At 36.3% G+C, this 27,598-nt stretch overlaps 2 protein-coding genes and 1 non-coding gene across 4 annotated transcripts in view; 1 reads left to right on the forward strand and 2 right to left on the reverse strand.

Annotated features, from left to right (window-relative positions):
• Positions 1-14,327, forward strand: part of PKN2 (protein kinase N2) — a 164,159-nt gene extending 149,832 nt beyond the window's left edge. The window contains exon 23 of one of the 2 annotated variants that reach the window (XM_060090065.1): positions 13,549-14,327. In XM_060090065.1, coding sequence (XP_059946048.1) covers positions 13,549-13,575 — 27 coding nt within the window. In that variant the 3' untranslated portion in view covers positions 13,576-14,327. The remainder of the gene's footprint in view (positions 1-13,548) is intronic. The other variant, XM_060090064.1, reaches the window with a different exon arrangement.
• GTF2B (general transcription factor IIB) lies at positions 505-27,568 on the reverse strand. Its single transcript, XM_060090067.1, has 7 exons — positions 27,475-27,568; positions 23,430-23,536; positions 7,173-7,306; positions 4,766-4,912; positions 4,515-4,644; positions 3,054-3,335; positions 505-893 (listed from the first exon to the last, which is right to left on the reverse strand). Exons 1-7 carry the CDS (start codon positions 27,489-27,491, stop codon positions 760-762), a joined length of 951 nt encoding a protein of 316 aa, XP_059946050.1. The 5' UTR covers positions 27,492-27,568; the 3' UTR covers positions 505-759.
• Positions 10,095-10,167, reverse strand: TRNAR-CCU (transfer RNA arginine (anticodon CCU)). Its single transcript has one exon. It is a non-coding gene; the product is annotated as a tRNA-Arg (tRNA).
• Positions 27,569-27,598: the final 30 nt, after the last annotated feature.

A 27,598-nucleotide genomic window follows, 5' to 3' on the forward strand; every position in this document is an offset into this window, starting at 1 on the left:
TTTTAAATATTCTTTAGACTATGAGTATCCCAATTAGTAAAAATAACAAAGAACTGTAGATACGCAGATTCTATACAGTGAAATGTAAACATCTGGAAATTGAAATGTCTCTCTTACTAATTATTTACTAGCATCATCTTCTCAATAAGCTCACTGAGAAAAAACACATTCTTATATCTCTAAAGCCAGTGCCTTTCAAGGCCCTGTTCATCACTTCTTGGTTTTTAATATACATATATTAAGAAATCACACACACACCTCCTTTTAAACTGAAAACTAAATATGTTCAACAGTGGTTCCTCAAAAGCCTGTTATTTCCATAACTTTATTAAAATAAGAAAATTAAATATATATGAAAAAATAATGGAAAACAAGGACCTCTATCAGCTTTATTAGCTGCAATATGCATTTGTAATTATAAATTATATAAATTATAAATTACATGTAACATAACTGTAACAAAAACTTTAGTTTTGAAAAATGTTTTATTCAAGAATTACGTAATTTCAAATATCTTCCAAAATACAGTTTCCTAGATTGCTACAAAAGAAAGCAAATTGAATAAGAAATTTAAATCATTAAATATGTTTCACTAGTATATACATATGAATGCCAAGCAATTAATATTTATTTAGCCCTGGAATGCGTACCATGTCTTTCGTTTTTCCTTATTAAAGGCTCAATCCAGCACTTTGTATAGGCTATGTACAACAGGCAAAAGTTCAGTGTTCATAGGAGTTTCACATTAGCTGCCTCAATTTATAGCTGTGGTAGTTTGTCCACAGGGGTATCAAATTTGAAGTCTGTAGGAAACAGATCTGGGGCCCGAGGATAGATTAGCCTGTAGGACTGTCTGATTGTAACATCAGCAACACCAGCAATATCTCCAATTTCTAAAAGACAAAAATCAAAATATTAAGTTTAACTTCCATCCTACCTCCCCTTCTACTACCTGCATTTGTGGGACATGGTACTATAAAACGTCTAAGTGAAAAAGAAAACAAAAATATTTTCAAAAACTAATAAGTAGAAAGCAGGGCTACAGTAACAACAATAATAATGGTATTAGTACTTTTTGCAAAGCATTGTCGAATTAGTTTAAAAGGTTTACTATACAGAAAACATTTAAACAATGCTCAAGGCATAGCACTATGTGTGATAGCTATTATATTGCTCATTGTATTTAGAACTGACTTCTTCACAATAAATTTTTTTGAGGATCACAGAAGTAATCCATGAATACATTCCTGTAAAGAAATTCACTTTATTAGTTCTGTGTTTAAAAGTTCCCCTGCAACGTCTCCCCTAGCTAAACCTCTATTAAGAGGTTCTTGTTAGGTTAAAACCAAAATGGGATCATGTTGGTATTTTTCTTTTCTAAAAAAATATTTATTTGGCTGCTCTGGATCTTAGTTACAGCACGTGGGATCTTCGTCGCCGCGTGCAGGATCTTTAGTTGCGACATGTATGATGATCTAGTTCCCTGACTAGGGATCGAACCCAGGCCCCCTACATTGGGAGTGTGGAGTCTTAACCACTGGACCACCAGGGTTAAGTTATTTTTCTACAGCCTCTTTTTTCTACTTAACATATCTGAGGTCAAACAGCTGTATATTATAGCATGATATAGATGTTTTTCACTATTATAAACACATACTTGAACATATATATTGAGCTCACACGAGTTATTTCTACAGTCTTTTACAGAATCCAAGGATCCACTTTTACCATTCAAAGTCAGTGTCATATTTTCCTTCCATTTTTTAAACCAAGTCCCAAAGGACTGCCACTTGACAATTATTTGGTTAGTTATACTTAATCAAAATAGATTTTTTAAACACACCCTTTAATACAAACTCATTTTACCATCTTTTCAGAGCCAGTTCAAATCGGTGAGATTTTACAGCTTTTCAGTGTGGATGCTGCCATCAGTGCACAATTAGCTAATTTTAAATTTCCTTATCTTATGTTGCATTATATTTTTCTAGACATAAATACCAATCAATGCCAACTATGTGATTGTCAACTGGCTGCTGGGCAGCAAGTAATTTCACTACCTCACTTTTAAAATTTAGAATTGACTGCTCCTTTTTCTTTATAAATCTTTTTGAGGATCATGGAACTAATTAATGAATGCATGCTTGTAAAGAAATTCACTTAATACTTCTGCTTGAAAGTTCTACAACAGTAAATTCAAAAATAGCTGCAGAAAGTTGAACTACTTATGTTAGCATTTTCATGAAGAAACTGTGAATAGCATACAAAAGAAGAAAGAGAACAGGTTGCACAGTAAGTTAAAACTTGATGGTCAACACATATTTATAGTGTGCCTCTCTGTAGGGTACCATGCCAGCCAATGAGAAACAAAGCATGGCCACCTCTCAAGATTTAAAAAGTTAAGTTTTGAGGGGAAAAACAGAGACTATTCAAAATAACCAGGAGAATTTAGGGGGAACAAATAAAAGCTTCTAAAAATGAAAAATGTACAAACTAAAATTAATTACTTAATTCAAATGGAAAAAAAGTTAAGTCTGTACACAGGGTTATGCTTCCAAATATTTTTATTTATGAGACACTTAAAATGCTGTATTTTCTTAAGTTTTGATGCTAAGGAACTACCTCTTAAACATGGGCTCTGGATATTTAGTGGCATCCCTCAGAGATATTGCAGGTTCAGTTCCAGACCACTGAAATAAAGCCAATACTGCAGTAAAGCAAATCACAGGAATTTTTGGGATTCCCAGTACATTTATAAAATTTATATTTACACTATACTGTAGTCTATTAAATGTGCAGAATTATGTCTAAAAAGACAATGCATATACCTCAATTAAAAAATACTAAAAAAATGCTAACCATCATCTGACAATTCAGAATTGCCATAAACCTTCCATTTGTAAAAAAAAAAAAAAAAAAAAAAAAAAAATGCAGTATCTGCAAAGTGCAACAGAACCAGGTAGGCCTGTACCTGCTTCGTACTGAAAATGGAAATACAGTCACATACTACAGCCTTCATTAATTTCATCACTACCCTTCCTGATGAACAATCCTACCTTTTTGGGTCCTTTTCTCAGCTGATGCCTGTGAGGCCATGTAAATGGCGGCGGCTGCCACAGATATTGGACTCCTTCCAGGAACCAAGTCCAACTCCACAGCTTTACGGGCTATATGTGTAGCTGCCATCTGTACTTGTTTAGGAAGACAAAGGTTGGAACAAAACCTGGACATGAAGTCCCCAGTTGTAATCAGATCCACACTGGTTTCTAAAGCCTTCAAAATAAGTTTAAAACATCGACCGATTTCTTTCTTAGAAATTCGTGATACGGCACATATTTCTAAAAAGAAAAATAAATAAATAAATAAATCCACATAGGCCATGTAGTTCATTGTAAAATCTATCATTTCTGATTATAAAAGTAATATATTCTAATTGCAAAATTCAATCATGCCTTAAAGATCAATCTCTAATCCTCTCAGTGATACTTCTCATAGAGCTAATTTAAAATTTCTCAGTTAGTTTAAATGTTTATTACACTTAAAAGAAGTTTTTAAAAAGTTAAATGTAGGTCTTAATATTTCAAAATATTAACTTCTCTTAAGTTTCAATTCATGCAAGTAAGTTTCTTCAACCAATCAAAAACTCCTTTGATATTTATGTATTAATCTGTTGTAAGGAGTATGTCAAGAAGATGAAAGAAAATACTCAAACTAAAGGCTTCTCAAGTAACACAATGTCATATGTACATGCAATCCCTGAGATTACAGGCTATAGAAAAATGAGATCAAATATTTGACCCTATTATTCTAAAAATTCAACTACCACTTTCAGAATAAATTTAACAAAAGCCTTAGTTTTAGCTGTAATAACCCAAAAGATGGTAATGATAATGGTCACTGCCTCTTCACTCTGACACAAGAAAACGTAAAAAATATTCATGGATGAAGGGTAATTATAGTCTTAAGCCAAAATGTGTAAGTATCACAGCAACACTGTGAATAAGCTGTAATGTTTTCATGGGTAAACTACAAATTAGATGAAAAACACTGGTTCTAGCAAAGCCTCCAACCGAAGTGTGAAAATACAAACTGTCTAACTCAAGAGAAAAAGTTTCATTCATGCTTTCTAAGGCTTGACTCCCTCACCTGTAGAGACCTGTGCTGGGAGCGGAAACTTTTCTGTGCATCCAGTGTACAGACTTACTACAAAGGCTTCTGAGGCCAGGCCTCAAAGCGCACAAGATACAGTCAGAAGATCCTACTAGCAAAGAACAGAGGGCTTACATGGACTAACATGACTTTACATGGGAAATAGCCTGAAAAGAACATGATCAGTATGATCACAGAATTTTTGTCAAGGAATAAAATAAGGCGGTGTTTAGAAAGATACTTAGGTGGATTACTCTATGTAACCAGGAAGACGTGACTTATCTACTTACTGTCAAAGCTGCTTGACTTTGGTTTGTCACTTTAATATGAAATAGATAACATTTATATCTAAGCAACTAAAAACTTACCTTTAAATGTCCTAGGAACTCCTTCCTGTCTGCAGGCAATATAGAGACAAGCAGAAGCTATGGCATCATTAGCCCTTCCCTTCAGGCTCTTCTGTTCATACACTTGCTTGAACAGATTATTTGTTCGATCCTTCAAAGCAGAGAAACTAAGTTTAATTCTAGGCCATTTAATTAGCCACAATAGCAAAATTTCACGTTTTCACTAAATTATGCTAAGTCAAAGCCAGCATGGCTTAAAGAAAAGAACTTACAACTATATTTCGAGGGAGGTTGATTCTGTCTGCCATGGTAGTGATTTCTTTGAATGCATTCATCATTGCCCGATCAGAACTACTCATGGTTCTCCTATTCTGGTACTTAGAATTACCAAATTCATCAAAACTTGCAGCTCCTGTACCCTATAAAACAAAGTTTTATAACTTTATGCAAAAAACTTTGAAAACCTGAATGAACAATTTCTAAGAAAACTTAACTTATACAATCTGACTCCGTATTACCCAAGAAATCTACCCTGAGCAACCTCTCTATTCCTCAAAAGAAAAAGTACCAGGTTAAGATGGTTTTAAAGAGGTTTTCTAGCAAATACTTTAAATGTAAACATATTATTAGAAAATCTAATAATATAAACCATCATATTAATAGACCTAGGAGAAAAGTCACATGATTATCTCCGAAGGTGCTTAAAAAAGTTAAGCAAACAAAACTCCCAAGTCCAAAGCCAGCACAATGATTAATGAAGAAACATTAGCAGCATTCCACTTCAGTCAGAAGACAAAAACACCTCCTACCACTACCATTTTCTAACACTGTACTAGAAAAACTAACCAATATGATGTAATTTTAATTATGTAATGTTATTATATAATAATTATATTAATTACTTTAGTATAATTATATTAAAATTCAGCAAGAGAAAGATTAGAAGTACAAATTTGAGACAGAAGCGATAAACTATTTGCAGATACTACCTTTGTATTTACCTAGAATACTCAAGAAAATCACTCAAACTGCTATAAATAATAAGAGAATTCATTAGAGGGGCAAGTTCAAAATTAACAAATAGAAATCAATAGCCTACATATGTGTAATCAACCAGTTAGAAGACAATAAAAGAAAAAGCTGCAATTACAACAGCAACAAAAAAGATAAAATATCTCGGGATCAACTTAAGAAACATGCAAGACCCTGATGAAGAAAACTTTAAAACATCCACTGAAGGACACATATGACCTAAGGAAATGGAAATGCATACTGTATTTCTGGATAACAAGATTTTTTCCTTAAGAAGTCAATTTTCCCTAAGGCAATTTGCAAATCTAACAAAACTCAGTGAAAATAATACCCAAGTTTTGTTTTTTGTTTTTTCAACTAAACAAAGTTATCCTAACTTTAAATGGAAAAGACAAGTGAGGAAAATGCTGAAAAAGGGCAATAAAGCCAGATATCAGAACAGTGTGGCGTGGCATTGGACTAACTAGACCAGGTTAGAGAAAGGATGAAAAGTCCAGAAATATCCCCAAATACATTCAGAAATTTAACATATGACAAATGTACCATCTTAAAAAATTTCTTTGCCATATAGGCATAAGCAACTTTCAAAAGAAACAGGAGAACCTAATATTAGTGGTTACCTGTTCTGACAGGGAAGGGGGCTGCAACAGAAACAGAGTTTAGGGGTCAAGGGTGAGGAAAAACCACTGTGGTTTTTTTACATTTTTGTTTTTGTATCATGTATTTCCTATTGAAAAAAATTAAACATTAAAAAAGTCACAGCATTAATTAGTTGCAATCTTAAGCATTTAAAATTGTCCTTAGTATACTTTTTCCCAGCCTGTAAAGCTAAAGCAAACACAGAAACCTCCTACTTTAAAATATTTCTGAATATTATAAACTTTTTAAATTAGCCTACACCATTTTTCAAACTTAATATGTAATTTATAGACCATGAAAAAATAATGACCTACTTTTGAATACTTTCTTAAAAATAGACTATGCAGTAGTACAGATTCAGTCCTAAAATAGCATACACTTCCTTGATGAGTCCTTTGGAATAATGCCACTACTACTTCCAATTCAGATAACAGAGCAAAAAACAGCCAGGCTGCCAGGAAGATTATGCTCCTGCTTTATATAATAGCAGCAGGTACCATTTATTGAACACATTCAATACACTACATGTGTTATAGATACTTTACATACATTCCCATGTAACCCTCAATATCTCTATAAAGTAGTAGTATTCTCACTTAACTGATGAGGAAAGTAAAGCTTAGGCAAGTCATAAATTCACCAATATTAGAAAGTAGTCTATACCGAGATCCAATTTATCTTAGGTGGTATCGAGGGAAAAGAGAAAACATTCCTAATATTCAAGGAACATGTCAATATGAACTCAAAGAACATACTACACTCAATTTTTTGTGCAAAACTGCTTCATGAAAACAAGGGCCTGAGATACAAAGGGTCTGTAACTTCCATCTATTGGTCTCCCATTTAAGATGGAAGAAATGCATAAGGCAACCATCATTCACAATAGTAGTACTGGCAAATCTTATTCTCAGATCAAGATTACTCACTGGGGCAGTGACTGATACTTTTGCAAAGTTCCCAAACAGGTCTTTAGTCAGTCTGCACCTTCCTACCAAATGGATTTATTACCTTGCCAATCATAGTAGACAAATCTCCATCACTCAGAAGAGGATTCTGAGAATCTCCAACTCGAGATGGATCTTTTGTTGCTTTATCATTGCTGAAAGTTCTCCACTCGGATCCTACATCGATAACCCGGTCACCTGAGAATATAAGTGCAAGTCTAAATTGTTTTGTCAAGATGGGATTTATTTAATGCTGCTTAATGCCCAACTCGGTCCTATTATTCCCAGAAAATCTCAACACAAACATCAGGTTTCAGCTTAAGTATCTTGTCTCAGGCATTTGTCCTAAAGCATTCCTATTGTGCCAGTCCAATAATAACCCTCTTTAAACATTATGCTATGATTAATCATATTCTAACTCCTGGAACAAAGAATTAGTCAAAATAAGGACAAATAGCAAAATAAAGCTATTCATATGTGATGCAAAGATAAAGTAATATAACCATGAAGAACCAAAATGTGCAACAGTCATGGAAAAAAACAGAAAACACTATTCACAATGGTATTAATACACATAGTTTAACATTTAAAAAATTACAAAGTTTTCATGGGCAATGCTCTGCAAAGAACTAATAAGCCTAAGGGTACGTTTTAGTAACTATTTGATGAAAAAATATTTTGGGCCAAACAATTCATACAGAATAAACTTTAAGCCTAGAAATCAGTAAGCAAGAAGCCAGACATGGGTAGATCTGGTATAGATTACTGCTTTGGGGGGAATACTCAATGGCTGGTAACACCTCCAACCACAGACAAGAGTTAACATGAACACATGCATATGCTAGTGATTGTGCCCTTTGTAAATGTTCTCTTTCAATCCTGAAAGCTTTATAAAAGGTAGGTACCACTTTTATTGCTACACTAGAAATAAAACTAATTTGCCGAAAACGCGAATGGGATTCCAAAATCTGTTCTATACTGCATTCGTAAAACATGAGCTTTTCCACCAGCTGTGATAAAACTGAAAGCAGGAACCAGATCATTTTCATCTGTGCCTATACACAACAAACAGAAAGGAGAAAGGAATGGCAGAAGTTAAGTTACCTCAGTAGCTAAAAGAAGTCTGGTATTCGTAGAGAACAAAAGTAGGGATACCAAGGGGGGCGGGTGAATTGGGAGACTGGGATTGATTTATATACACTACTATGTATAAAATAGATAAATGATGAGAACCTACTATATAGCACAGGGAAACCTACTCGGTGATGACCTAAATGGGAAGGAAATCCAAAAAAGAGGGCATATATGTATACACATGGCTGATTCACTTTGCTGTACAGCAGAAACTGACACAGCAGCGTAAAGCAACTATACTCCAACAAAAAAATAAAAAATAAATAAGGAAGGAATTAAAAAAAAGAAGTCTGGTATTGACAGTCAATTAATATAATGGTTAACAGTGTGGACTCCTGCTGCTTAGCTTTGGACAAATTTCCTCATTTCTGTGCCTTCACTTCCTCAGCTTTAAATTTCCCCAATAACGTCATTTTAAAGATTTAAACATTAAATAAGCTAATATAGGTTCAGTACACATGAAGTGCTTAAAAACCAGTTCAAAGTAAGTTGCTTGATATTAGCTATTTATTGCTATAAAAATAATAAGATAACAAACATTCTGACATTTTGACATTCATTCTGAATAAGAGCACCAGCTGTAAAATATTAATCTCCATATGAGACTTTTACAGTATCAATATCAGAGTGCTTTGCTGAAGTATTTGATCAGTAGGATCAGTAGGACAGCAAAGGAGGCAGGGAGAGAACAGAAGGAACTACATGTAGATTGTGCTAAATCTTCTAAACGTTTTTATATATGGTACATTAACTAAAATGCTTATAAATAGAGTACAGTGATCTGATCTTAGTGTTATATTTAAGACAACAGGTAAATACACAACAGAATCATTCACTCCTGATGGTTTTGGGAAAATCTGTTTTTCTCTGAATGCTCAGATCACTTGGCAATAACCAGATCTCACTTGGACTATCGTGTGTCCCTGTCACTAGGGAACTGGGATAGAGATAGGATCCCCATTTGCCATACCTTATGCAATAAGAATGACCAGGGAAAGCAGAAGCAGGGAGATCAGTTTAGGCAACTTCTGTGGATCAGAGATTGGGCAGGTGGCCCAAAATAAGGAGAAAAAGTTAAATTGATAGGATGGTCATGATGGATTTCTCTGCTTCCTCCTCATAAAAGCAAACATCACTAAACTTGGGAAGCAATTCTAATTACATAAATTAATAATGATTTTTAAAACTTACCTGAAAGAAACATAAAATCTGTAACTGTGCACTGAACTTTACTATAATACTAATAAGCAAGGCCCATGTCTCCAAGAGACCACTCTAAAGAGACTGACTTTTCTTCCTTTTTACAGAAGAATAGCTGCTTACAAAAAATAGTTATATAAGCAAAACTAAATTATCTGTATTACCAACACCCAAAGACAGCCACTGTAAATATTCTGGCATATATTCTTTCTGTCTTTTCATTCGTGTGTATATATATGTTTTTTTGTAAGATTAAAATTATATCATAGGGCTTCCCTGGTGGCGCAGTGGTTGAGAGTCCGCCTGCCGATGCAGGGGATACGGGTTCGTGCCCCGGTCTGGGAAAATCCCACATGCCACGGAGCGGCTGGGCCCGTGACCCATGGCCGCTGAGCCTGCGCGTCCGGAGCCTGTGCTCCGCAACGGGAGAGGCCACAACAGTGAGAGGCCCGCATACCGCAAAAAAAAAAAAAAAAAAATTATATCATATTGTGCCTATTCCACTACAAGCTCTTTTCACTAAATTTCTATTGAAACACCAAAACAAGATTTTTATTTTTTGAAAATATTTATTTTTTATTATTTATTTATTTGGCTGTGTCGTGTCTTAGTTGTGGCATGCGGGATCTTAGTTTCAGCATGCGGGATCTAGTTCCCCGACCAGGGATCGAACCTGGGCCCCCTGCATTAGGCGTCCAGAGTCTTAACCACTGGACCACCAGGGAAGTCCCCCAAAACAAGATTTTTAGACAAAGTTTAGCCCCTTTAATAGCATCCACTGACCAAAGTGATACCACAGTGTCTCCATGCTTCATGTTTTCAAAGAGAGAAAAGTGAATCTAACTTTCCTAGTCAGTGAAATGAAAACACAAACGTACACAAAACAAAAAACTACTGTGGCCTTCAAATCTAGAGTTACTTAATAAATTTAAGTTAAAAAAAATCAAATGTCATCATTAACTTTTAATATCTTAATTAACACAATGGCTGTATTAAGAGAATATTTTAGGGACATCCCTGGTGGTACAGTGGTTAACAATCCTCCTGCCAAAGCAGGGGACACAGGTTTGAGCCCTGGTCTGGGGAGATCTCACATGCCGCGGAGCAACTAAGCCTGTGTGCCACAACTACTGAGCCTGCACTCTAGAGACCACTAAACCACAACTACTGAAGCCCGCGCGCCTAGAACCCATGCTACACAACAAAGAGAAGCAACCGCAATGAGAATCCCGTGCACCACAAGGAAGAACAGCCCCCAGCTCGCTGCAACTAGAGAAAGCCCACACGCAGCAACAAAACTCAACGCAGCCAAGCAGAAACTAACACACCATTGCAAAGAAATTATATGCCAATAAAGATGTTAAAAAATTATTTTAATTAATTAATTTAAAAAAAGAGAATACTTTATCTTTACTAACTCACATCTTTTAAGTCTCTCTGGGACTCTAAAAATAAAGCATTAGTTAGCCAACATGCTTCATTTCACTGCATTTTCCTTTTGGCCCAAAAGTAACTTAGCATGAGTTTCTTTTAGTGCTTGCTTTGTACTGCCTCAAAAAAGACAAGCTGGATTAGGGAGAAAAAAATTTTTTAAAAAAGCTGCCCTAGGATAGTATAAATAGAAAGCCCAGAACTGGGTAGTGATGTAATTTTTCCACATACGTGGGAATGATCTACATGACTCATTCAACAATCTGTGGTTTGTGCTAAGAGCTATTCCCTCTTTTTATACGTTACTGCTCAAAACACAGCATTTGTAAAAAATAAAATTTCCAAAATAACTCAAATAGCACATCATGAAACTACAACTAGACCACCAGATTAAGTGCATGAGTAACAAGAAATAGGGCAGATCATTCAGAAAAAAAGAATACATAAAGGATTTTCTTGGAAAACCTCTAAATGGTAGCATTTTTAAAAGTTGCTCTGGAAGGAAACTGCATTACAGAATTTTTCAAGGAGTAAGTGTACAAGGCAGCCATACTGTTTGGGCATAATCAACCTTTGACAAGAAGCTGCCTGCCAATTAGCGCATGTGCACATAACACACAACCTCACACAGCCTTTCACGTTCTAGAACAGAGAAACATGCCAACTTTCACCAGTTCCTTTCTTAACCACACACTGATTTTTGTCAAATTAACACCAGATAGAAAGTCTATATATAAAGATTTTTAATAGCCAAAATCATAGCACGACTGTATGTACATAATAGCACTACTCCTCCCTCCATCTATAGAGTATGATCTCTAACATCTAACACTCTGATCAAGTTCCCCATCCAAAAAGGTAAACAGAGTCAATATGTACATTTAGGTATTACACACATACACAGTTCTCAATCCACGTATCAGTGGTGTCTAAAGAGTATTAACTAAGATATTATACTATATTCTACAACAATGAGTTTCATCTCTTTATTTTTTCAAGAAGAAATTGAGAATAATTGCCAAAATCATTCACACCCGTTTAAAACTGTTCAACTACTTTGGCACCTACCCACCTTATGATCTGGCAATTCCACTCCTGAGTATTTGCCTACAAAAATCTCACACAAGAATATGGGACTTCCCTGCTGGTCCAGGGGTTAAGAATCCGCCTTCCAATGCAGGGGGCGTGGGTTCAGTCCCTGGTTGGGCAACTAAGCCCGTGAACCTCAACTACTGAGCCTGAGCACCACAACTAGAGAGCCCGCGCGCTCTGGAGCCGGAGCACCATAACGAGAGAGAAGCCCACGCGCCACAACGAAGAGCCCGCACGCTGCAACCAAGACCTGACACAGCCAAATAAAATAAATAAATAAATATTTTTTAGAAAGTCTCATACAGGGCTTCCCTGGTGGCGCAGTGGTTAAGAACCCGCCTGCCAATGCAGGGGACACGGGTTCGATCCCTGGTCAGGGAAGATCCCACATGCCGTGGATCAACTACGCCAGTGCACCACAACTACTGAGCCTGCACTCTACAGCCCGTGAGCCACAACTACTGAGCCTGCGCTCTAGAGCCCACGAGCCACAACTACTGAAGCCCACGTGCCTAGAGCCCATGCTCCACAACAAGAGAAGCCACCACAATGAGAAGCCCCCGTGCACCACAACGAAGACCCAACACAGCCAAAAACAATAAATAAATAAAATGAAATAAAATAAATTTATTTTTAAAAAGTCTCATACAAGAATGTGCACAGCAGCATTATTCATATTAGCTAAAAACTGGAAACCCAAATGTCCATCAATGGGAAAATGTAAACAATGGAAAACTCAGCAAGTAAACTACTAATAATGCAGTAACAAGTGCATTTCAAAAACACTATTTTGAGTAAAAAAAAAAAAAGTCAGTCACACACACACAAGAAAAACCAACCATACTATATGATTCTATTTGTAGGAAGTTCAAAAACAGGCAAAACAATTTCTGAGGATAGAAATCAGTACAGTGATTGCTGGGTTGGGTTGGAGGTGGGGAGGGTAGAGGTGACTGACTAGAAAAAGGCATAAGGAAACTTCTGAGATGAGGGAAATGGTCTAATCATGTTTTGTTTGTCTGTTTGGTTTTTTTTGGCTGCATCGTGAGGCTTGCAGGATCTTAGTTCCCTGACCAGGGATAGAACCCATGCCCCCTGCAGTGGAAGCCCAGAGTCTTAATCACTGGACTGCCAGGAAGTCCCTAAACATCTTGATTAGTGTGTTGGTTACACCAGTATATGCAATGCCAAAATTTAAACCATACATTTGGGATCTTTGAATTTTATTGTCTGCAATTATACCTTAATAAACTAAAAATTAAAATTCACCCCCACCAAAATACTGCTGAAGTTGAATTAAACTGTATCAAACCTATACACTTTGGGGGGAGTGACAGAACAATTTTTATCAATCTTCTTGGACAAGGGAATATACTCTTTCTCAAGGTCTTCTTTCAGATTACATGTATGTCACATTTAGACCTTTTTTGTTAAGAATCTCATTTTCTAACTAGTAATTGCTATAGTATTTTATATGCTTATATTCAACCACTTTTAACCAGTGGTTTTAATTCAACCACCTTTACATGCTTATATTCAACCACTTTTATAGCCGATTAATTATTAAAAATTGATCTGAATAGGGACTTCCCTGGTGGCACAGTGGTTAAGAATCTACCTGCCAATGCAGGGGACACGCGTTCAAGCCCTGATCCGGAGCAACTAAGCCCGTGTGCCACAACTACTGAGCCTGCACTGTAGAGCCCACGAGCCACAGTTACTGAGCCAAGTGCCACAACTACTGAAGCCCAGGCACCTAGAGCGCGTGCTCTGCAACAAGAGAAGCCACCGCAACGAGAAGCCCGTGCACCGCAACGAAGAGTAGCCCCTGATCGCCGCAACTAGAGAAAGCCCGCGCACAGCAACAAAAGCCCAACACAACCAAAAATTAATTAATTAAAAAAAAAAAGAGAATACTTTATCTTTACTAACTCACATCTTTTAAGTCTCTCTAGAACTCTAAAAATAAAGCATTAGTTAGCCAACATGCTTCATTTCACTGCATTTTCCTTTTGGCCCAAAAGTAACTTAGCATGAGTTTCTTTTAATGCTTGCTTTGTACTGCCTCAAAAAAGACAAGTTGGATTAGGGAGAGAAAAAAGCTGGCCAAGGATTATGAATAGAAAGGCCAGGACTGCTTTCTATGCAGTCCTTATTCAAGATGATGGAATTCCTACCACTTGAGACATGCCAGTCACCATGCTAGGGAAATAGGTTTCTAATAGTAACATTTCTACTCACATGCCATTGGCCAAAGCCAGTCAAGGGGTGATGTTTAACTTCAAAGGGAGTGGGGAAATACAATTGTACCATGTGGCCCAAAAGAGAAGAACCAGAAATATCAGGGAATAGTCATCAGTACTGTCCCACATGACAATTAGCAAATAAAACTCAGCTTTGTATTTTTGTGGATTTCTGTATAAATTTATTTTTAAAAGATTGTTCTATGACCTCCTTTCTGTGTCACAAGACAAACAGGAATCAGACTTAACTTCATTGTATTCCATCAATAAAATTTTAGGTCCCTTCAAAATAATGTTTTTACTGGTTGGTTGCTTGCAAATTTTTATTAATAAAACTTTTTAAATGTTAAAAGGATACATTCCCCAGTGGTGCGTGGGAATCTTGATCTGCAACCCTAAGGGTCTTCTGTGAGGAATGTAAAGTTTTCTTCTATTGCACCTTTAATATTTTATCATATTCAGCTGGATCTTCAAGTAGTACCATAGTGGCTATCTTGTCTTTACCACTTTCCAAAATTCACTCTTTATATTCTCAGGTTTGTTTTCTGCTTTACTGATTCAATTTTCTAGAATGTTAAGTCAGCTCATTGCTATGTAAACAGTTTTACTGTGTTTGTCTCCTTGTGCTATCTTCTTTATTTCTAACCACTTTTAATAGAAACATTAAGGAAGCTTTATTTCACTGATCACAAAAAAAGCAGTTATTTTCTATAACTTTTTCTAGTAAACTGTATCACAAGCAGAATTTTCTGTTAAGTCCATAGGACCACTGTTCCTCTTTACTGTAGTTTGTATTCATAAGCCTCAGGTTGATGTTAATGCTTATTCATCCTGTAATAAAGAATTATCAATCCAAGTCCAGTGGTGGTAGTGATGTTGGAAAACCTTCCAATCCACCACCGTAAGTACTCCCAGCCTCTCTGGGTACTCACAAATCCCTGGCAGACAACAGAGAATCCAAACAAAAATAAACTCCCAATATGATTCCAAAAATGTATTAGGAAGGATACAGGTAGGTCTGTAATCAGAGCAAAAACAATGTAACTTCAACGAGATAGAACTTTCTCAGGTTACCATAGTTAATAGTTTTGGATTAGTGTGACTCCCAGGCTGCTCCTATCTTTTCTTTTCTTTTTTTTTTTTTTTTTTTTTTTTGCGGTACGTGGGCCTCTCACTGCTGTGGCCTCTCCCGTTGTGGAGCACAGGCTCCGGACACGCAGGCTCAGCGGCCATGGCTCACGGGCCCAGCCGCTCCGCGGCATGTGGGATCTTCCCGGACCAGGGCACGAACCCGTGTCCCCTGCATCGGCAGGCGGACTCTCAACTACTGTGCCACCAGGGAAGCCCTCCTATCTTTTTTGATAAGCCATCTTCATCATGACTTGCATTTTGTAGTGTATGATGGCTGCTAGTAGTTCCCTCCATCATGGCTGCATTCTAGCCAATGGGAAGGAGAAAAAGGGAGAGCACATCCCTTAGGGCAGGATCTAGAATTGCACAAATCTCTTCTACTTTACAGTGCACTCTTAGAACTTAGTCAGGTGGCCATAACCAACTGAAAGGGAAGCTGGGAAATAAATACAGTCTAGCTGAGCAGCCACAGGCCCAGTGGATTCTTATTATTAAAGAAAGAGTTGGGTAACAGATACTGGGAAACAACCAGCATCTTCTGCTACAAAGAATAATGTCGTAGCAGGGGAGAGAGATAAGAAAGGATGTCCAGTAGAAACAAGGTACTTTGCTTGATAGTATAAAGGAAACAGTACACAAAGCCAAATTAAACAGACATTTAACCTTCTTACCAGGCAAGCTATAAATGGTAAATACAACCAAAGATATTCTGTAGTACAATATTAAAATCATAATGGCTTAAGGTAGCAATTTTAACAAAGGGGAAAACTGCAACATATCAAAAGCAGCCAGGAAGCCAATACTGAAGATAGTCCGACTTTCCAACCTGACCTAGACTCAGGATATTTTTGTTTTCTGTTTCTTATTGTAAATTTATAAAGAATTTTTTTTAATATTTATTTATTTGGTTGCGTGGGGTCTTAGTTGCAGCAGGCAGGCTCCTTAGTTGTGGCATTTGAACTCTTAGTTGTGACATGCATGTGGGATCTAGTTCCCTGACCAGGGATCGAACCCAGGCCCCCTGCATTGGGAGCACGGAGTCTTATCCACCATGCCACCAGGGAAGTCCCAATAAAGGAATTTTTAAAAAGGGAATATTAAGAGGAACTGCCCAGAATTTCAAGTCTTTCTGCCATCTTGTAAGCATTTTGGCATACCACCTTTGGTAGAGAATTCAGAAGTAAAAGTCTTAGAACAATATTCCCCAAGCTACTTGTTTTCATAGGCTAGATTTATCTAAAACCATTTAGTTTAAAACTACAAAAGTTTTCAAAATGTGCTAAGTCAAAAACTTCAATAATCAAAATGTATTATTATTCAAGATGGGTAAATCCAAAGCACTGAATTTTTTAATTAAAAAAATCAAGGTGCTCTGGAAAACTGTTTAAGCCAACACACTGTATTTGTTAAATCTAATGCTGAAAATGAAATGCATCATTAGTTTCCACACCTTCCTCAGTCACCTAACCCTTCCTATCATTCCTTCTCACATTTCAAAGAATCCTGATTTTTAGTCTAGGGTTACTATACATTCTTATCACAAATCGTGCATTAAAGATAATTTTGAAGGGAACTTTGACCAAGAGATATTTTATAAAGAAATACTATTAATAATATAGTCAGTCTCTAAATCAGTTTATGTTCCCACAATGTAAACTGGGTACCAACCCAAAATGAATTACCCACTAGAAACAAACCATATCATGGTTAATTTCCCAGACCAGCCCATAAAAGCCTATTTTATCCATGTTTAGACCATTAAAAAACAAAAAAACAAAACAAAAAAAAACCTGTACAAGTCAACAGTGTAATTACCATTAGGAAAACAGTCTGTAAAGGAAAATACACTATAAGTTCCATCCTTGAATATGTGAACAGACCTTGCTTTTCCTGAAATACGGGCAGGTCTGCAGCAAGCAGCAGCAGCAGCAGCATCTAAGCTAAGGAGCTGTGGCTCTGGTAGAAGATGCATCTTAACTTAGTCACAATACATTTAGCCCTTCACATACTAATATTGATACTTTCAGGCCTCCATCTTATGGCACATGTTTTTTTTCCCCTCTACCTGGAATGACTTTCCCTCCATAAACCCTTACTCATTCTTAATGATCATGTTTTCAATGTAAATTCAACAGTAATTTCCCTAGGAAATCACCACTTGCTTCCTACGTGTTCTCACCAAACTTGGAAGATCTGTAATAGAACTTTTACCACTCTTTGTTGTTTTAATTTACCTTCCTCCCTTCCACACAGTAGACGAAGAATTGGTCCAGAGCTTGCTTATAGCATCTCATCTTTCTATCACTCTCCTTGACCAGCACAGTGTTTAATGGAAACATGTAGTACAAAGACCAAAGGCTTTTCAAGTCCAACAAATCTGGATCTAAGTGGCTGTATCACTTACTAGGTGTAGAATCTTGAGCTAATTACCCAAACACTCCAAGCCTCAGTTTCCCTTTCTGTAAAATCAAAAAATTACCTCAGAGTGGTTGTGTTAGCCAAGTAAAATTAGTGGTTCTCTGATGCTTAAGAGAAAGTAGCATCTAAATTAAAAATTTCTGAATTAGGTAAAAAGGCTGTGTCTGAGGGCTTACAAGAGATGACAAAGCAAGAATCTGAAAGTGAATACAAATATTCCTTAATTTTAAAATATAACTTGGCTATAGTAAACTAAAGCTGAATATTTTCCTTTAGGAAACACTGCTAATGCAAATTTAAAGATGGTAATCCGATAATATTTAAAATACAATTGCAGCGTTAAATATGCCAGACCCATAACAATCACTCAAACACATTTTGCAACTGACTTGCTAGGAAGAATGGCATCTCAGATTTGGAATCACCCTTTTTTTCTACAAGGTTAAGAAAAAAGGAGTACTTATATCCCTAAAATATGTATCATTGAAATCTCATTTTAAAATTATACTATGTATTTTATACATTATCTCATTTTATTCTTAACAATTCCTAACAAATCTGAGATGTATGGTACATGTCCTTTTGGGGGGGTGTACTTATTTTACACATAAAGAAAGTTAAGCTTGGAGAAATTATGTAACTTAACCTTAGTTACATAACTTATTAAGTAGTAGAGCCAAGTCTAGACTCCAGGGCCATTGACTCCTGGTTACCCTAGGAACTATGGACACACATAGATATCTGTCTTATAGGAATTTGCAGTCTAGGTCTGGAGACATGGGAAATATGAAAGCAAAGATGAGAAGCCTAACAGTACAGAGATCTCAAAGAATGTGCCAAATTATGAAGTTTACAGGATAGATCTGTGTTTCTTAACATGTTACCAATGTATGACCTGAGCTAGGGTTTCTGGAGGTGGGGCCTGGAATCTTTTAAAACATTTCTCAGCTGATTCTTAATTCACGTTCATGTCTCAGATTCACTGGTATAAACAATATCCAGAATGAATTTAGGAGGGGAAGGTCAAATCGACTCATTTTTCTCTTTCAAATTTATCTAAACTATTTTCTGGCATTTTCCTTATATCACTTTTAAGAACAATGGAAAAATTCCATTTTAAATGCTACACAAAAAGTGGCTTTAAGTAGAAATGATACCACTAGTTCTAAACAGCACCTCATTGTGAAATCCTAATTTATAAAATCTTGATAACCAATTTCATGTTTTAATAGCTGTTACGACAGCTTACTAACCTTACACTTTGCAGCCTATAAATCATGCCCAACCGATATACAAGGTCAAACTTGGGAACAAAGTGACAATCTAAATATGATTATACTGCCACCTAGTGCTCAACTTTTAAAGTGTCATAATCACATAGGATTTGGGGGAAAAAACCCACACACAGTGCTGTTACAGCCAACATGGTAGAAATGACAAGGCTTTGCTTTAAAAATTGGCCCTATTTTAGAGATCACTACCAATATCTTAAGGGTCACTGATGAGACAGCCAATGACAAATCATAATACTTCATACGTCTAAAATAACAATCTTATAATTCAAATACAAGAGGAAAGTCAATTAAACTATTACATGTTATAAGTAGTACTACAAACAGCTACAAAAAATTGGAAACAACCTAAATTACCTGAGAGACTAAATACTACACAACCATTTAAATACTGGGGAAAAATTAAACAGGACATCAAACATGTAACAAATTGTATTTTCCAAAGATGGCAGCAATAATATCTCCCATCCACATGTTCTTCTGCAACATGACCTTGTCACCCTCACATTGAGGTGGGGCTATTTCTCCTCCCCTTCCAATCTAGGTGGGTCCTAGGGCTGCTTTGACTAATAGAATGCATTAGTGACCCTGTTCCAAGGCATAGCCCTTAACTACTTGAGTCCAGCTTCCGTTCTCTCTGGGGTATTTCTCGTAGAAACCAACCACTATTGTATAAAATATGACTACTCTAACACAACTATGGAGAAGCTTTAGATGATAACAAATCTCTGTGGGGAGGTCAAGGAACAGAAAGGCATCAAAATGCAGATGAAGATGCTGTAATGGAAGTGGATCCTCCAGGTCTAGCCAGTGCCAAAACAATGGCCCAGATGGATCCTTCCCAAATTAATGACCAACAAAATTATGAGCAAAATGAAATGGTTGTTATAAGCCACTAAATTTTGAGGTGATCTGTCATGTTCCTGAAACAGAAATTGGTTCCTGGAAGTACGATGTTGCTTTAAGAAAGTCCTAAAACACGTGGCACTGGTTTTAAGACTGAGTGGTGGGCCTCAAGGAGTCTACCAATGAAGGTTTGAAGGACAGTGAGAAAGGTGTTATTAGAGACTAGAGAAAAGGTATATTATATAAAACATATTTTTTGTATTATGAATTTCATTTAAAAAGATAATAGTAATGGGCTCTCCTACTTGATAACTCAGTTGAGAGGGATAATATATGGCTCTGAAGGTAACAGTTGAGCAGTATCTAGTCTTGGGTTTAAAATTAAGGGGAGTTAGTGACAACACGCTGCCCTAAGTTTCAAGAACATATTAAATATTAAGTAAGTACAGAGTGGTCCAAAAACAATTCTAAAAGAGTTTGTTTCTAAGGTTGTCTGGTGATTATTTAAACAGAAAGCTATTCAAAATGCTTACTCAATAAATGTTATAATCTAAAAACTTTCAGACAATGTAAAATTTCATGGCAAGTACAATCAAACTACGTACACCAAGATTATTAGGAAACACATGATGATGTTGTCTAGATATAAATCTCTATGAACATCATGTCTCAAACATGAAAAAAGCCACAGATTTTATGCCCTCAATGGACTGCAGAATATTTGTCCAGCTTAATTTCTTCCCTATTTCCATAGTATTAGAGATAAAGGTTGAACTGAGCTGGCAACAAAGCATATGCCTTTAAACCAGCAAGATGATGCAAATCTAAATTTATTATTGATATATGACAATGATATACATTTGTGAGTATATGTACATATGTATATGTTATTTTTAAAATTTGGACCCATGGAATGTCATGATCAATTAAACTATTCTCAACATAATTTGACTGATGATATCCTTAGCAAAACAGAACTTTTTTAGCAGACTCTTGCCTGCCTCCCCTTGTCTAGTCATGGAATAGATTCTTCACTTGCAGGACATCATATTACACATTTAACCACAATATCTGTGAATAAGGCTACTGTGTATTTTAAAGCAAGTGTTTGTTATATTTTACATCAAAAAAACACAGTATCATAAACAGGAATTTCTATATAGAGAGAAGTTTAATCAGATTATATTTTTAAGTTTTCAGGTCTTAAAATTTAGCCTAGTAGGTTTAGTTAGAATGAAAAATAGTAGTTTTGATGCTGTTCAAGACTAATAATAAAGCAAAACTAAAGGAAAATTAACTTCCCTTGGTTTGATATAACAGAAAAGTGCAACTAAAAATTAAGGATTCCAAGCACAAAAAAGCAGGTAAGCCTTGAGAATTATATCTTCCTTCTCCAGTTGCTTAATTTTATTTACCCAACTATCTTGCTAGTCAAAGTGGAAGTGAAGCTGATGGAAAGACTGGAAATATAATGCAATATTTTTGCACGACTTCTTTTTAAGTGGCTATAGAAGTTAGGAGAGCCAAGGATCTGAAATTATCTTCAGTCTTCTGTCTCTGTCTCACTCTTACATATCATCAGTTCAATCCTAATACTTTGGAAGAAACAGAACGCTCTCATTTAACTTAGGGGTCAGCAAACCTTTTCTTTAAAGGGCCAAAGCAAATATTTTAAGCTTTGCAGGTCAAGAGGCCAAACTGACTTATTTTTATTCTTTTATTTTTGTGAAGAAATTCTGCTGTGATGAGATATTCCACTACACATTTTCTAAATTTTCTGACCATTGTTTTCCTGAGTTAGTAGTATCGTGATAAGTGCTTAGTCTGGTAATGTCAACATCTGTTGTATTCTTCTGGCACATCTATAGTATCACTGCATAATGAACACAATGCTTTGCCATCTAATTCAGTAACAACTAACCTATGCTCCACTGTGCCTTAAAAGCATGACATTCAGAGTTCAGCTTTTTTTCTCATTTTGACATGATGGGTATGCAATGGTAACTAAATAAATAAAATGTTTCAGTATGGAGATATGCGTGGCACTCATAAATGCTGTGGGTTTATAATTGCTTCACTGGGATTTGTAGTGCACTGAGCAGCAGTATGATGTGATGAGAGCACCACATATGGTTTCTGTTGCAACCACTAAATTCCGCTATTGTAACAGGAAAGCAGCCACAGACAATATATAAACAAATGAGTGTGGCTATGTTCCAATAAAACTTTATTTATGTGTACTGAAGTTTGAATTTGATAATATTTTCATGTGTCCCCAAAATTATTCTAATTTTTTCACAATTAAAAAACATAAAAGTCATTCTCAAAAAAAAAAGTCATTCTCAGCACACACACCATATAACAACAGGTGATAGGTTACAGTTTGCCAATCTCAGATTGAACTCATTTTATTACAAAAGACAACGGCAGGATAGAAATTTGGCTCCCATGCAGGCAGTGGAGCTAGACTGCCAGACTACTTAAACTTCAGTTTCTGCACCTCTAAAATGAAGACACCTCACAAGTGTCTCCAAGGATAAACTGAGTGAATATGTAAGTCACTTAGAACAGTGCCTAGCATATAAGTATATTAACTGTTAATACTGCTTACTGAGCAGAATATAATTGCAAATGGATTCCGATTCCTATTAACAACTCTGTGTGATTTAAAACTCCCACTGGAGGTCTGAGGCAAGCAGCCTATTTGCATGAATATTACAGATGTCCTCCAAGCAAGACACTTCCACAGTATATCAACCCCCATGTTTCTGTTATACTTCCCACCATCCTACTAGCAGTTTCAATCTTGAGTATTTCAAATTTCGAAGTAGTACTCCTTTTCTCAGGTGCTGGCGGCAACCCCACCATAAGAAAATTTTTTGAACAGACTATCTCTATCCTAAAGTTATGCTACATATCTAGATTAGTGAGAAAGTAGAAATAAAACTGATATTTTAAGAAGTATTATTTTGACACTAACAATTTCACACTAGAAATTCATAAATAAATCATTCTGTATGAGCAAATGAAAATTAAATCATTTTTGATGACTAAAAGGCTTTGGATGAGACTCAGTACATTTATAAAGATATATCTTTATTAATCCAAAATAAATCATGCTTATCTACCTTTATTACTCCGAAATAAATCATGTTTAAATATACCAAAGTCACGAAAGTTAGATTACATTTATTCATTATTTCATATGCACAAGAGTGCAAATGTTTAAGACTAAGGACGCAGGAGACAAAGGACTAAGGGGCCTTTTCTTCTGGATCAGCTATCTCAATTTTAGATGTTCCCTCCTACCCCACATTATGAAATATATGCGTTTGTACAGACAATAAAATATGGTGTCTCTGATTTCACTCTTACTTATTTCCTTTTTTCTAATTCTTTTTGTTTTACAATAAATATGAATTACCTGTAGGGGGAAAAAAGTCAGAATGTATTCATTAAAAGAGAGTTTGGAAAATACACAAAAACAAAATGCCCCAAATAGTGATTTCAGTTAAAACCATAGTAACTGCTCACCTACAACCAGGCCACATTCAGGACAGATCATATCACCAGCTCTGTAGTCCTCCACTAAGATCGCATCTGGATGGTTTGGACATGTGACTCTTGGAAGGGCATCCAAACTAAATGAAAAAAAAAATTTTTTTAATATCCTCCTAACCAACATGCAACAAAGTACTAATCTTTTGGGGGGAAAAAGAGGAGGATTTTGAACATTTTTCCAATAAATTTATAATACGTTTACATTTATAATACATTTAAGCTAAATTCTCAAAGTAAAAATCCTAGGTTAGGTTACTTTAAATCCTAGCTAGTAGTAACAGATACGACTGGAATTGTTTTTTGTAAGAACAGTTATTGGTTTGCAGAATGGAAGACTTTAAAAACTTAAATGGAAAACAAGTGTTTTTTTCTTTTAACATGTAGGCTACTAAAATGTTTATAAACCTTGATTAACATAGAAATAACTAGCTACCATAATAACGTGCAACATTTACACATAACCATCTGGGTTTGTGACCCTTGCCACTTATTTCTATAGTCAGAGAATAAATTTCAAGTCTTTGTTTTCTACTTGCTGCATTACCTTAGTAATACACTTAGAATTGTACACTGAACCTAAAAGGTATACAAACGAGGGTGGTAGAGGTGGCTAGGACCTGATGATTTCATTTAGTCCAGAACTAAGTTTGTGAGCCCTCAAGAAATTGTTTCAAAATCTTTTTAATCTATCTGTGATATTAACAATTTGTTCGATTAATTTATTTTGAAAATAAGGCAGTCTGGGGAAGACACATCAGACTTAAATGACCTAACAGAATCAGTTCTAAAAAGCATCAAAGATATTTAATATAGATTTAGTAATTATTTCTGTGGGTGTGGCCTTACAATCACAAATGTCTGGTATCACGGAAAATAAGCCCTTTTTAAAAGTTTACCTGAAGTAATACAGAACAAGGTTATGTTATGACCATCACAAATATACACATAAAAGACAAGATCAAGCATTCTTAAAGTATGTAAATAGGTATCTGTGGTTTTGGATAAAGTTTCTCAAAGTAGCAAACAGTTCAGAATGTTAACTTTCAACATAGGTGATACCCACAGAAAAACTGATAAAGTAATCCATATTCCCAAAATCTATATATTCAGGTTAACCAGAACACATCTTGGATCTTTTCATTGCAGAAATAGGGAATGGAGGTTTGCTTTATATTCACGTTTATTCCATAAATTTCTACTAGAAAAATATTTTAATAAATTATGACAAAGCATTAAGAAATTAGTAGAAATTATTAAAGAAAACTATGTAAAAATAAAGGAAAATGTTAGTAAAGTAACAGTAATTACAAATGCATAAAATGGGCAGCCATGTGGCACACAGCATACCAAGGACTGATATATTTCATACTATTAAAAAGTAGACATACTATTGTGTGCGTGTATACGTATATAAAAATGATATGGAAACATCTCAAAGAGTAAGGTAGGGATTTTACAGAAAACTGAAAAAAGTATGAACTACAGTTATATGCAGTAACATGAATAAATCTCAAAATGCTGATAAAAGAAACCACACACAGAGGAATACATATACATTTATAGATAAAGTTTAAATCAGGCAAAACAAACCTATGGTTTGTTAGAAGTCAGGATGTGGTTACGTTTGGGAAGGGATAATGATTGAGGGCATAAAGGAGGCTTCCAGGGTGCTAGTGGTATTTGATTTCTAGACCTGGGTGGTAGCTATGTGTATGTGCTCACTTTGTAATTGAACTGTACACTTAAAATGTGTGTGCTAACTTCACAAAAAAAGGTAAAAAGCAAGGTAGCACACAGTGTTTATATTAGACTACTTTTTGGAAGAAGAGAGGTTAGGACTATATGCATATGTTTGTTAAACCACAGAATCACTATGAGAACACCAAGAAACTGGTTACAATGACTGCTTTGGAGAAGGAGATGGCTAGGAGCTAGGGAAAGAAGGAAACTGCTTTTCACTTTTCTTCTTGCTTTTGTATGATTTGCATGTGTTACCTATGCAAAATAAAATGAAACTGTGCTGGAGCAGTCAACTTTTAATGAAGTTACCCACAAGGGTAATAAAAAAGAGGAAGCACAAGAGTGGGGTGGTGGGGAAGTAAGGGAGAGAAACAAGAGGGAAGGAATGGAGTAAACCACCACCACTGAGATTAAAATAACTCAGGCGGTTATATATTATATTATTAATCTTCATTAGCAACTCTGCAAATTAAGCATTACCTCCATTTTAAAGATTATGCTCAGAGAACGATTTTCCTAAAATCACAGAACTAATAAGTGGTGGAGTTTAGACTTTAAGTCACAACATTTGTGTTTTTCTCTGTGAAAACACCAAGCAGTTTCATAGCCTAGTAACTGTACATCTTCCTCAGGGGGAAAAAGCTAACGACAGAAATACTAACATTTACCTTTGTTCTCACTGGTAGAAAAACTCAACAGATGGACAGCAATGACATACATTTAAGAGCTGGACATGCCTAGAAAAAATTTACTTCAAAGAAATATTTCAAAGATTTTTTTTAATGAAGAGAATAAAGGCACACAAAGGAAATGTATTCTTTCGGTAAGGAATCTATCAAGTGAATTTACTATATTTAACTATTACAACATTTCTTACAAATACCATTTCCTGTTCTATTATATACAAAAGCTGAGCCCAAATATGACCACGTTTACCTTTCAGATCTACTGCCATGAGAGAATACAAGTCATAGATAAGTGGTTTGGGAAGCTATTTCTCCATTTACCTACAAGGAAGCCTTACCTGACAGAGCCACACCCAGTTAGAATGACTGAGCATTCAAACACACAATTAGCAAACAAGTGTTTGCTAATTCAGTAACAAGTGAACAAGTGTCCCTGGCTTTAAAAGCTGTGTCCAAGTAGTTTTAGCTAAGGCTGCCTCCTCCCCCAACCTTTTAAAAAAACAGTAACATAAAGCAGTAAGCCTTGGTAGTTTACCAGAAAGGGCCTGGATTTCTCCAGCTTACTATTTTGTGATAATGGCTTTCATCGCGAATTCAATTCCAGAGAAGATAACAAGCTCAGAAAAATTATGCCAGAGCTACCTTGCCTTCCAGAAGCTACAGAAGTTAATTTGATACTTTTAATACATGAGTTAACTAGAGGCCAAGTGTGACAACAGGAAATAGATATAAGACTCTACACTTTGTTCTAACACTAACCTTGGATAAATCAACATTGGCATGACTCAGTTTACACTTACGCAAAAAATCCTACTATATACCTCATAGTAGTCATGAGAGATATAATTAGGGTCTGCAAACATTTTTCATGTCACAGGATTAAAGGCTGTCTCTAATGGCACTGTATGCACTTCCTGTAGATATGGGCACATCACATTTTTTAAATATAATATTAAAGAGTGACTTCCCAGCATACGTAATTTTCTGCAGGCAAGCTTTTCTTCAACAGTATGCAGACGACATCTGTAAAGAAATCTCTTAGAAAAGAACTTATCAACTCTTCAGAAATGCCCTAGCTTCCACTTCAAAAGGCCTCGGGGATGGCAATCAGTTTCCCTCAGCCTTACCAATGCTGACATCCCTAATTTTCTGGCTTGCCAGATCAATAGGGGCCTAAAATTAACCCTTTCCCTTTAGAGAGGATTATTCACGGACCCTCGGGCTGGTTGAGCCACAGATGGAAAACTAAGCGTAGAAAAAATTAACAACAACGAAAAAAAGGACTGGTGAAATATCCGCAAAAGACGCGAGGCCAGGGGCTGGGGACACATGAGCCCTCACACGGTGGTGCCTAGGTGAGAAAACGACCTAGGACGCTGGCGAAGAAATGCCGGCGGTTCGGTACCCCCTGCGACACCCCTATCAGCCCTGCGTCCGGGAGTGCCTTTGTCCGGGGCGGCCAGCCGGTCCTGCCGCCTCTCCCCGCACCTCCGCGGCGTTTTGCCCGACGCGGAAGTGCCGGCGGCCACCTTGCAAGCCCCCGCACTCGCCGCCCGCCCCTCAGCTGCCCAATCTCGGCTGGACGTACTAACCGGCTGGTAGACGCCATCTTCACGGCCACTGCAATTCCAGGCACCAGGGACAACAAACACACAGCAAACAGGAAGAGACTGTGGCGACGAAACGCTGCGAGACTGGCTTTTATAGACGAGTCGC

The sequence above is a fragment of the Mesoplodon densirostris genome, chromosome 2 (assembly GCF_025265405.1).
Source record: "Mesoplodon densirostris isolate mMesDen1 chromosome 2, mMesDen1 primary haplotype, whole genome shotgun sequence".
Classification (NCBI taxonomy): Eukaryota; Metazoa; Chordata; class Mammalia; order Artiodactyla; family Ziphiidae; genus Mesoplodon; species Mesoplodon densirostris.